The sequence below is a fragment of the Vanellus vanellus genome (assembly GCF_965231255.1).
Source record: "Vanellus vanellus genome assembly, chromosome: 4".
Taxonomy (NCBI): domain Eukaryota; kingdom Metazoa; phylum Chordata; class Aves; order Charadriiformes; family Charadriidae; genus Vanellus; species Vanellus vanellus.
In genome coordinates this window covers 60,357,990-60,370,830 of record NC_138909.1, presented here as the reverse complement: position 1 = coordinate 60,370,830, position 12,841 = coordinate 60,357,990, and the positions used below count along the sequence as shown (strand labels likewise).

At 36.5% G+C, this 12,841-nt stretch overlaps 1 protein-coding gene across 1 annotated transcript in view; it reads left to right on the top strand.

Annotated features, from left to right (window-relative positions):
- TAPT1 (transmembrane anterior posterior transformation 1) overlaps window positions 1-12,841 on the top strand; it is a 52,912-nt gene that overhangs the window by 22,651 nt on the left and 17,420 nt on the right. Inside the window, exons 4-7 of the mRNA XM_082482739.1 lie at window positions 222-384; window positions 4,228-4,363; window positions 5,208-5,305; window positions 5,457-5,526. Coding sequence (XP_082338865.1) covers window positions 222-384; window positions 4,228-4,363; window positions 5,208-5,305; window positions 5,457-5,526 — 467 coding nt within the window. The remainder of the gene's footprint in view (window positions 1-221; window positions 385-4,227; window positions 4,364-5,207; window positions 5,306-5,456; window positions 5,527-12,841) is intronic.

Genomic DNA, 12,841 nt, shown 5'->3' with positions numbered 1-12,841 from the left:
TAAGAGAATGTGATCCTGTTCAGGAGTGTGATCTATAAATGTGTGTCACAGCCATGATGTTCCTTATGCATTGCAGTGAGGCACAGGGGAAGGGGCACTAATAAACTACATTAAAAATATATCATTGGTTAACAGCTTCTGTAAATTCCTATTGATTTGGTAACATTTGCATTTTGTGGGTATATGACATTTAGTGGAACTTTTTACCCTTTGTATTTCAGTGATAGACGTTTGCTACAACCTGCTCAGGTATGTGACATTCTCAAAGGAGTTATATTGGTCATCTGCTACTTCATGATGCACTATGTTGACTACTCTATGATGTATCACCTGATAAGGGGACAGTCTGTCATAAAGCTCTACATCATCTATAACATGCTTGAGGTAAGAATGGTGGCATCAGAATATCAACCATGCTTTTTTCAGACTATCTAAAATATTGTTGTATTACAGTATTTGTACTTAGAACATGGCACATCTCTTATTCTCACAAATGTGGACTCACCTATGATAACAGACCTAGATGCAGTGAAACAGACAAGTTCATGAAAAATGTGTTTTGTGCATGCTGTTTCAAATTGCCTGGTTCCTGGAGCTTATTAGTCAGTTTAGTTGAATAAAATTTGAGAACTGGAAACGGAACAATAAATGTCTTAAACTGAAATGCAAGTAGTGGAATGAATGAGGTTTTGAACTCATTGAGAGAAGTAGAAACTATTGATTTGAAACAGTGATAAGATCCTGAGAGAGAGCAGAGAAAAAAGATGGTAGAAGACAGGGGATTTGCTTTTTAATTCATTATGGAAATACAGCTTTCCTTGTATGCAAGGACACGTGTTGCTGCTTAACCAGTATCAGTCCTGGCTAGCAGACAAAAGCCTTGAGTACATAAACAGTAAATTGAATGAATATAGTGAAACAAGAAAAGGAAATTCTGGTTTGGGATGTAAGATAAAGAGAAATTCTGGGGACAAAAAATCTTTCTGTTTTGTTATTAATGTAAAGCATGAGACTTCTAATTGCACTTCTATGATCAATGATTCACAAAGTAAATAATGTTTTCATAGCTACAATCTTATCTCCATCCTGCAAATATAGGACATACTAGGAATACAACCTCTTAAAAGGACTCAATCAGAGCTTTGTACACAGGAGTTATTCTACTAGGATTCTGGGATCTCTGAATAACATATTAATCCTTGTTTGAACATCTGTTGTACCTGTGTTTGAAGACTGCTAAAATGGGGCTACACTTTGTGCAAAGTGTGATTATTTTGTCTAAGGACATTTGTTCTTTCTTCATAAAATATGAAAATATTGCATAAGGAACACAGTTATCCTAAGTGAAATAAATATCATACAAGCCACCTCAGTTGTTTATTCATAGGGTTTTCTTTCCTTTGATTTTAGATTTGCTGAAAAACGTGTACAAATATTAAAGTACAGCTATCAAGTTACTATGTGGAATTTAGTTGTATTGGGAAATACTCATCCACATATAGTTCCATGATCTTTGAGAGATTATCACTTACTAAATAAATCCATGTGCTCAAAATAGTAATTTCTCTTTATTTCAAGACTACTTCAAGTCACTTCTCTTAAAGCTGAGAAAGTACAGCACTACGCATTTACCACGTAATTTGAAGGGAGGCTGCAGTGGTTGCTGTGAATTGGACGCCATGTGCCATTCCATTTTGAATGAAGAGTTGAGTTTTGTTTCTTTGCTACGTTTGGCAGAACCAAAAGTCTGTCTCAGCTAAGACAGCTGCCTGAGTTTGGTTTGATTTTTATTTTTTTTAAGGAAAGGGGGATGTCTTACCACTCATAGTTATCAGAAAAATTACATTAGACTTTGAAGTTGGAAACTGTGTTTAATTTCCGTGGTGTCTTATGAAACCCAGGCAGAGGGCATGTTTTTTAAGGGGCTTGGTAGGATGCAGCCACAGTATTGGCAGAAAATGTCTCTGGAAGACTTGGTTGATAGTCAGCTTTCAACAGTTTGAATGTTGGCTTGCTTAGACTACTTAGGTGAATTTTGTTAGAAGTCTTCGCTACTAATGCAAGTGATGTTTTTTAAGAAACTGTTAAATACACTTTTTTTGAGGTAGTAAACTTTAGATTTTTCTCAAGTTTTCAAAATAGGAAGATCTTTTTAATTTAGTTAAATCACTTGAGCAGCAGAGATGTTTACAATGTCCTAATGTTTTCGGCTGTTGGCAAGTCCAGGGAGTACTGTCCTGGACAGATAGGAGGAATGCAGAATCTTCAAATTTTGTGCTGAATGCTCCAGATGGACAGCTTAAGGGGAGCATTCAGCACATTTGGCTTAAAATGACACTTTTCTTTTTTAGATTCAGACCCACCGGCTCCTGCTCCTTGTGAAGCCCCAGTGTGCGTTATGCTGGTGACAGCACTCACCATGGAATTCTGCTGGAGCCTGGAGCCGGCATGTAGGGTTTAGGTAAGTCGTATTTGCAAAAGGAAGCAACAATATTGTGTGGTGGGTTTTAATATTTTCTATCCTGTCAGCTAAGAAACAAGAACTGCTTAAATAAAAAGGAAAGCAAAGCCACCATTTTATCTATTAAAACCCTCACAATATTGTGAACAAAAACTTACCAAACTCTAAGTTTTCTGTAGTTGGTGTAACTACACCAGGTGTAATTCCTCAATGGGTCATCACAATGAGCAGGAACCAAATAATGCTGACCACCTTAATTTACAAAATTTAAAAGCCGAAAACAATACCACTGTAAATATCTCTCAAACTAATGGGTTTTTGAACTTCAGATTTGTGATAATTCATCAGCTCATGGTTTTGTTCATTTTATTTCATAGGTGATGCTTAAAGAGTAGCATATAGTACAGTTCACTTGAGACATCCAGTAAAAATTTGTTTTAATTCAGCCTTCATATTTTAGGAAACTTCAATAAATGTTGGCTTGAATAAGTTAAAGTATATGACTTCTCTCCCTTCAGTAGCTTTACCTTTAGAATTCTGAATTAACAAAGCCAGGAGATGATCCCAAATCTAGGTTTACTTATGTTGTCCCAAGAACTTATATTCTAGTTAAGAGGTATGATTCGATATTTGCAGGTACATCGTGCACCTAGTTCTGTATTGATACATGTTGTTTTAACATGTCCAAAATTGTTGTCTTACAGAAAGACAGTAAAAGGAATTACCAGTTGTCTTTATTAAGTAGAGATAATCAGTTTCTGTTTGGTTGAGTTAGTAAGTGATAAAAGATCTCTTTTTAGCCAGGCATGTGCCTTGTGATACCAAATTTAATTTTTGAAGTGCTATTTTTGTTGTCCTGTGCAACTTAGTTTTAAAATTGCTCAACTCTAGTGTATAGGCAGAAAAAAAGGCTTTCCTTGTAACGATCTTCAGTTTTACATGTTTGCTGATGAAGAAGTGTTGAGAACTGGTGGAACTCCATGTGACTTTTCTTGCTGTGGTATTGAATTACAAGCTCAGATTGCTCTCCATGTTTTTCCTATGTTTAGAATTACTGCTATTTTTATTCCTACTTGTGCATGTATTCTATGGGTTACACTTCAGATGTTTGTAGTTTTTTCAAACTAATTTTCCCTTTTTGACAGACTTCCTAGTTCCTCTTGATCACTTGCTTTTGTGTTATAGTACTTTAATTTTGAATTCTGCTTTATGTAAAGATTTGTATTGAGTATATACTTTATTCCAAGATACAAGGAAAGAGTATGGCCAAATCTAATTTCGGTCCTTTTTGTAGCTGTAAGTTGATGTTGTTCCCTAGCGCATGTTCAAAATGCATTTTTCATTATTCTCCACCATCACCCCCCTCCCCCCCCCCCCCCCCCCCCCCCCCCCCCCAACCCGTTAAACCCAGAGGGATGGGGAAAAAACATTTAGGACAGTTTGACACAACGTACATATTCCTTTATGAAAGTCTGAAGTCTGAACTGTACTTGGATGCCTTCCAAGGAAGCATCTAACACTACATGGTTCTATATTGTAAATACTGTTGAAACGGGGATAATAAATTTGAGAGGGAAAGTAAGCTGCTGAGCATACAAAAGGAACAGTATCATTGTGAAATCCAGAGTGGAAATGGAGTGCACAAAAGATGGAAAGCGATAAATATGTGAAACTTTTGTTGAGGCTGAGCTGTACTTACGGTGGCATATTCAAGCATCAGACAGAAAAATATTGCTTTAAGGCAGTAAAAAGTTGTTCTTGTTTAGGTGGCTGATCGTCTGTTTTCTTCATTTGGACAAGATATTTTGGATGCTCTTTATTGGACAGCTACAGAACCTAAGGAAAGAAAAAGAGCTCACATAGGTGTGATTCCTCACTTCTTCATGGCAGTGCTGTATGTCTGTATCCTTTTTCTTCAATAAATTGCAAATTTTTCTGAATTAACTTACACAGGAATTGCTCTGCATTATTTTATTTTAATATATTTGAAGAATTGATAGCATTCCTAAATGAGAGTTCCTTTACTTTCAAAATAAGATTGCCAGTACTACGGGTTTTTAAAATGAATGAAAAAAAACTTTTAACTTGCTTCAAAAACAACCTTCATAATGGTATATCACTGCAGTAGTAGACAGCTTTTTTAATACCTAATGCACAGTAAAATGAAACACAGTAAGTGGATAGTTCATGGAAACTTTGATTTCTGATTTGTATTTGAGTATTTTCAGTAGCAGGGTCTTGAAGACAGTGGGATTTTGTTGTTTAGTGGAATGTTATAGACACATAGCTCAAACTCATGCATATTCAGGATGCAAATGAGTTTAGGGGGAAGTAACCTTACAGTGAGCTGATGAAAATGGGCTGTAAAGAGGTAAGTAGTCTGATCGATGCTGTGATGAATTTAGAATTCTTGTACTTTACCCTGTTTTCTTCTGAAATCCTTAGGCTAATTCAGAATCTTTTATCTCAGATTTTTTTCCTTCAGGTTGTATTGCTGTTTCTCCTGACTAATGTCACTGGGCTCTTTTAGAAAAAGAAAAATGAACATAATTATTACATGGTACATGCACTGTGGGTACATTACCTAGGTTTAAGTACTATCTTGCTGTAAATCTAGTTGACAGGGAGATAGAAACTTTTATGTTAAACTTTGGAAACAAGACAGGAAATCTGAGTTTTGGTGCTGTTCAGTGCTGCTGTGCAGAAAAATTATTTCCAAATATGCTTCCTTAACCCTGCTGTCTAGTCCTGCATGCTATTCTTATAATGGTTCAAGCAACAACTTTAAATGTGGCCTTCAACTCCCACAATAAATCACTGCTTACCATCATGATGTCCAATAACGTAAGTATGTAGCTTCACTATATAGCTACCCTAATTTTTTTCAGCATCCTTCATCTTTGTGTATCATATGTCTATTTGCATATTATTTGTCTGATTTGTTTATATAATTTTTTATTAATAAAAACTAACTGACTGTTTTTAAAAATTGCAGTTCGTTGAAATAAAAGGAAGTGTTTTCAAGAAGTTTGAGAAGAACAATCTTTTTCAAATGTCAAATAGTGGTACGTATAGATGTGCTAATCAGAAGAAAATGTGAAGCGAGATGCTGATATTTTTAATGTATTCATTTATTTAGTATGAATGGTAAACCAGCTTTACCTTGAGGAATTTGAACATTCTGACTTGACTTCCTCATCTTCCCTATTACTGTTTGGTTCAGTAGGACAAAACTGGGATTCCACTTCCAGGAAGACTGTTTTTCCTTAAATGGCTAGTTTTTATTTGAGGTACTAAAACAATCTATTTGCTGGGTGCTCAAGTTATTAAATACGAATTTTAGATTTAAGTTATGGTACTGAAAATATCCATGCTTTGATGTTTCTGAAGTCTTCTATGTTTTCAAAAAGTTGACTTTGTAGTGTGCTATGTTGACAGTGATCTCAGAATGCATGTTGTTTGGCAGTTGTGAGGATGTGTGTTTCATGAGGAAAAGCTGTTTATAAGTATCCCTTGATGGTGGTTCTTCTAATAGGAGATACTGCAGTTTAAGGTTTTAATAGAGCTTCTTTGCCTGTACTATTTTCTGCTCTTTGAACACATTTCTTTCTGTTTTTTGTGCTTATGACATTTTTGGTCAAAGCTATTTATACAGCTAAGCAGACAAAACAGAATTTTTTTTTTTCTTCATTCCAACTCCTAGTTTTTTAAACCAGAGAACTCAGATACTCAATACGTTAAAAAAATACTGTAGCCGCTTATTTAAAAATGGATGATTTGGATTTTTATATGAAGAGTTAAACTTTCAGCAGGCTTGCCTCAGGCTTTGAATTCTGCCATTGATGCGATTTTTGTCTAATTCATCTGCAAACTGCAATGATATTACATGCAAATGTTAAATGGCAATTGTTTTGTGATGCTTTGGATGAAAGACTGTTTACATAAAATCCTAAACATATTGTGTAACAGAAAAGTTAGCGCTAAATTTTAATCTATCTCTTAGAAGTCCTTAAAAACCCAAGAAATAGTCTTCCCAGCTGGGTTGATAAGGTGTTATCTGTGATAATAGTATGTATTTTTGATTCCAAAATCTAAATACTTATATTTTTAAAATTAAGTTTATTTGACTTTACAGTAAGAACATCTAAAAGTGATGTTTAAATAAATGGACTGCTATTAGAAATAGCTAGTAATTTCCTCCATAAAAAGCACCTGCAATAGTATGTTAGAAGAAATGTATATCAATATTTTATTGCTGGGCATTATTATTGAAGGCCCATAATAGCAATATCGGGTCTCCCTTTATCACTTGGTGGAAAAAGTGGTGCCATTCATTATACCATATGGGGATGGAAGCAGGTGAGTACATACATAGAAGAGTGCACAAAACAAGCTAATTTATTCCCTTCAAAGAGATAACTTTTCCTGGAACCACTTCTCAGTGTGGTTATAAATAGCAGTGTTTTTCTTCTGAGATAAATAACGTAGGCAGGTTTTTAGGAGAGGTTTTCACCTCTTTTGAACTTGAACAGATTTACTGCATCACAGCTTCAGTAAGGATGGATCAGTATTGTTTCAGTTTATGTATTGTGAAAACTTTGTTATCCTTTAAATGTTTTATTTACTGCAGCTGAAAGGCTAGTGCGTCTTACGTTGGCATGCTATACCAGTGCTATTTCCTGCTGCTGGAACTGAGGCTAGTCTGGTCCTGTGGACTGAGCTTCCAGTTAGCCTTTGAACTGCCTTGTGCCTGGACTGAACTAGACTGCTAAAATAAAGCACTAAATATAGGTTCCCCCATGTATTTCCCACCTTTCTCTCAGTTTCTTGCGGCTGTTTTCTCAGGTCTGCAGTCACTGCTGTAGGGCAGCAGTGGTAACAGTAGCTGATTAAGCTTAGACAGACTGAACAGATGCCCACTTGTCCCACCTGTTTTGGAGCTGTGCTCAAAATATTACTGTGTTCTCAAACACATGGTTTAAGTTTAGTGAAAAGGTACTGATTAGTCCACAGAAGCTAAATATACTAATTCTTGGGGGGCAGAAATAAGGTCAGTCTCAGAGAGGCATCTGAGGAACTTGTCATGAATAGGTGAAACTGTCGTCTTATTTAGCATGTTAATCAAAAGGAAAATATGAACTAGCAGAAAAGTAAGATATCGGTGACCTCGAGTAGACATTGTGATCAAAAGAAGTTGCTACAAATATAATTCAAAAGCAAGTAATCTAGTGAATAGAAGGGAATGAAATCTAGTGAATGAAAAGGGAAACAAATGTTTCAGTTGTACTTTCTAAGACATGTCCTGTATTGTGCATTGAAATACCTTGCAGAGCTCTGCATGGTATTGAAGATGCAATGTAATAAGACACCAGGATATGAAGTGCCACCAAGCTACCAATTTAGATCCGGAAATCGTGACATCATTTACACTTTGCATTGTGCTCAGCATTTGCTTGTGGATAGCAAGCTGATGTGTGACTACCATTTTTACCAGTATTTCCCGTTCTGGACTTAGAATCAGTGTTCCTTCTCACTGTTGCACGGCCATTTAAAATTCCGCTGTAATAGCGAATTCATTAAAACTTCAGGACTTAAAGAACTGTGAATCATCTACATAAAGCCTAATTGAACAGACCACGAGATATACATTGGTTACAGTTAATCAAATAAAACCAAACCTGGTATCTTTTAGGAGCAGGAGGTCAACAAAGACCTTGGGGTTTGTGTAGCTGCTTAAGATTGCAGCTGCAGAATCTGTGATTTCAACCATATCTGCTCCTGCAGCTTTGGCTTGTCAGCTGCAGCAAAACTACTTTCACATTGTCACTCTGACTTTTACTAGGAAATTTATGTACACCCAGGCAATCTAAACACTGTGGCCATTGCAAAAGACTTCTATACGTAAGACATAAAGCCTTAGTTTGTTGTAGCAGGGAGAAATATTTCCCTAAATTTAAATAGTATATTCTCTTTTTGAAGTAGGTATCTGTAAGCTAATTTTGTAGGGTTCAGGATTAGTGAGCAGAGACCAAAATTATAAAGAGAAGCTCTTTCATCATTGTTGAAGGCCCAGCATGCTGCTTTCCTTTATACTTTTAAATATCTTATTTTAATTTCAAGCTGTGTTCTAAACCAAATTTTTCACAAAACACAATTGTACTTCATGTGAAGAAGTAGATTAGGTGCAGTACATTACGTTATTTTTTTTCGCTTGGCTGTTTGGCCATTTTATTCCTTGTTTTTTAAATCTCCCATGTCAAAAACTTAACATATTTATTCTGAAGTTTTTGGAACTTCGGTGTTTTTCTTTGTTATTTCTTACTCTTTTTTTTTCTTAATTCTGTTTTTCCTGCTTTGTTCCTGATTTATCAGTCTCTTTGTCTTTGATCAAAATATTGAACAGCCTTCTTTTTTGCCTTTGGTATCTGAAATTCAAACTGCTTTCTCATGTGGTTTTAGTTTTTTTTCATTATTATAATCTAGTTATCCATTTTAAGGATGAGGGATTGCGGGGCAGGAGTACATTTAAGATAGATCAGTGCCTCCTTGATGATTCCTTGTTCAGTCTTTGATCCTTTCTTGTGCTCTGGTCTCTTGTTAAGAGGTAGTTGTCATTAGAGTTAGTTAGGATTTGCTGAGATGTAAATCAAAAGATCTTGTTTTACTTCTTACACGCTATGATTTATCGCTAGATTTTGCTCTACACACATAAACAGTAGGATTAACATGATCAATAATTTTTTTCTGTCCTTATTAAGGATTCCTGCATGACGTGTCAGGGAATCTGGAAGGGAACTAGGTATTCTGCAGACTGTTTTCTACTTAAATGAGTAGAAGTGCCACTTCTGGATCTCTGTTACTGGGGTCTCACTGCCCTTGTTGGTTACCACTGCAAAGTACCTAAGTTCTTCAGAGTTCAGGTCCTTCCTAAATTCAGTAATAATAAGTTCAGTAATCAATTGTTTGGGATGTTGGCTAATTAATTACACTAGTCCATCCTAGATGCAGTGCTGTCCTAGGAACATCCTTTATTTCCAGTCACATCCATTTCTGTAGTCTTTTTCATGTGTTTTAAAAGTGATGATACCCTCTGACACATTGACACTTAAACTTCAGGTCACTGTTGCTATCAGTCCTTTAAACTGAATGTCTCAATTTTCCAGAAAAATTTATAGAAGGGCAGAATGTGTTATTAATATGAGCACAGAGTTCAATTTGAATTGGAATGGCAGGGTTGATGTAAGTGCAATGAAAGTGTTTAAAAACTGATTTGGCTATGTGCAATCCTTTTTTTGGGCTTTACTTCACAGGAACCAGTGTAAAATAAAGTACACCTTGCTTTTTTCCCCTATTGCATTTATGGCAGTATGCACATTACTGGCTTTGAAATAAATGTTTACCACCTCTATTCATATGCCAACTCTAATAGGTGTCCATGACCTATCTTTGTGGTAAAAGATATATTGTGGTTCAGTTTTGTCACGTGACCATTAAATTGTGATGCACTATGTCCTGGAAGGTCTGATTCTTCCTTTCCCTTTTCAATATACTGAAATACATATTTTAAAGGAAACTGAAAGGCATTAATCATATGCAGTCACTTGCACTACCAGTGGATGCGTGGAAGCACAAGCAAATTCAGTGGCATAATTGTCACTTTACAAAACAGTCTGAAGAGTGTGTATGTGGGGAGTATATAGTATGATTTGTGACCAGGCTTCAGAGCCAGCCCTATCAAGAGTAGAGTTTAAGCACAGTATTAGAATGCAGTCTATGCATGGTGTGTGCTGACAAGAGGGCAGTCAGGGAGATAAGTGTATCTGAATTAGTGGTAGATGTCAGCTCTTCAGCACTTAGGAGCATAAACAGTGAGAAAGTAGACTTCTTAATCATGTGCTTGTGGAGATAGCTGAAGGCTGTTTAAAATGTCCTCAGCCTGTTGTTTTGGCTGTCGTTTGACCCTGTCTTATAATGGAAGAAGTTATTAAAGCTATACTGTATTCTAACGGAAAAACAGTTCTTGATATGCTTATCACCAACACTTTGTGAAAGTAAGTTGAAATGGTTTATATCAATGTTATTAAGGGTTGTTATGATGGATAATGAAGAATGGAGATCTCTCTTTCTTCCCACTTTACTCTGTCATGTTAACGCAGAATAGACATTTCCTTTTGAGAGTACCTGCAATCTCTTACAACTGAACACTAACACTGGTCACTTGTTGCTGTTTCCCCAGTTTCATGAATATAGTATTTTACTTTCTCTTTGTTCTTCTTTAAGAGCATGATGTCCATAAGCGTGAATCTAGGGATGTAGCCTTACTTGTTCTTTAGTCACCACATCATCTGAGAAGTGGCAAGACATGGAAATTCCCCTCACCTGTTTAAAAAAAAAAAAATACCTGTACCTATAAATCATCAAATAAGTTCATAATAAATGCTGAACATTATTAGTGCATATTTTGTATTCTGAAATTTTATTTGGGGTTTAGGAGTAGTTGCCATTGATTGTTTTGGATATCCTGATGGCTTTTTTTTTTTTTTTTCCCCTTGTCCTTGAGGGTGAGAAATTGAAAGTAATTTGAATCATTTGGGTTTACTGTTGAAGCCCTTTCTCCCTGCTTGCCCCTCTGCCAAGCAGTTAATGAGAGGGGTGAGGACGAAGAGCAGCTTCACTCATTCCTCTTACTCCGAGTAGCCTTGAACAGCTGTGGCAGCAGAAATGACAGAAGGGAGGCAAGTGAGAAGAGGAAAAATAAGCAGAGGGGAAAACAGGTGTCAGCCTGTCATCCAGTCTCAGAAATTAGTGGGGGAAAAATGTTTATTGTTACAGCATAAGAGGAAATCTAAGGCCAAAGATGACCATTCTGAATTTAACCCTGTCAACTGGTGAGCTAACATATGCTGAGCAGGTAATAAACGTCTGAAGGTTTGGCTTGAGACATGCTTTAATGTTTAGGCCTGAATTAAGGTGCTTGCGTCCCACTTGAGATTTTCTATCTCTACAGACCTCCCTGGAATCTGATGCTCTGAAGAGGGGATCTGTGTGTTCTCTTAAGCGTTGCTGATCAATGATGTGTCATGGCAGTGTGGAAGTATGCAGTGTGAGGATTTTGGGGCAAAAGTTCTGAGAACTCAGTGGTTACTTTCAAGTAGCTAATGGGTGTGGTAGAGAATATAGATCAAGGGATGCTAGACTGCATAGTAATCCATGGGTGACAGTGCCAAATGATATCTCATAATTAGACAATACTGTGTTCTGGTAATTTGGGCAGTATTTGGTGAATTCAGGAGCACAGAAGAACATCCTTGACTTCTTGGGAGTGTTATTGGCAGGAAACCAAGAAATTAGGGTTAGGCTTCACCTATGTCCTGTTTTTTCTGGTATTTAAGTTTATTTTACTGAAGGATTTCCTTGTTTCTTCCCCCATACATATGGCACTTGTTCTCTTTTGGAAACTTATGCTTCATCTGACCCTTCCCCAGCACATACTGAGGGATGAGTTTATGTACCCCAAAATGTGCATTTTTACATGTATGCATGCAATCTCGTACTTCTTGAATTCTGTGTGCTTTTTGTTCCCCTCTCATGGAGGAGTTGTTCTTTTCTTTTTGCTCCCTTCCTTCAGGCTTGCCAGTATTTTGAAACTTCTTTTTTGAAATGAGGGATATTGTTATACGAGAATATGGTAAATGCAACCATGAACATTGTCGTTGGTTTGTAATCAGTTAGATATGATGGCAGCTGCTGACAAAAAGTCAAAGTCGAATATGGTTTTGGCCATCTCAATCCTTGTGTGTTCTTGTGAACGTTTCTATTTCTCCCTATTTTCTTTCAATTTTGACTAAAATCAGTAGGTAGAACCCCACAGAATATTCAAGGTGCTTAAGGAAATGAACCCTTTGGATTTGGAGGTGACTTACCCAGAAAGAACGTTTTACCCCATTTTTTAATAACACAATTTCAGGGAGTTTTTTTAATATGTTAAAGTGATGCTTCCTGAAGCAAGCTGTACGGGTTGTTTCTTGACATAGGGTACCAAAGTAGAAAAAAAACACTTTAAGTGATAGGGCACCATCTCACGTCAGACCCCTTTTGTGTTACAGTTCTTATGGTTTGATAACTGAGCTGATATATCCTGCTGTTCCCTTTTAAGGTGGCAATGTGAAAGACTAGTAGGAACCTTGTAAATAAGGTGCAATAGTTGTCTTGAAACACTCTCCCACCCACTAATGGGCCCAGTATATAACAATTTGGATATCTGTTATATCTAGAAAATGAAATTTGTCTTGCTAATAACTTGAAATGACAGCCAGGTGTATTGTCTCCACTTTTGCACCAGGAGGTGCTGATTCTTTTTGAATCCAACAAGAAATGCAC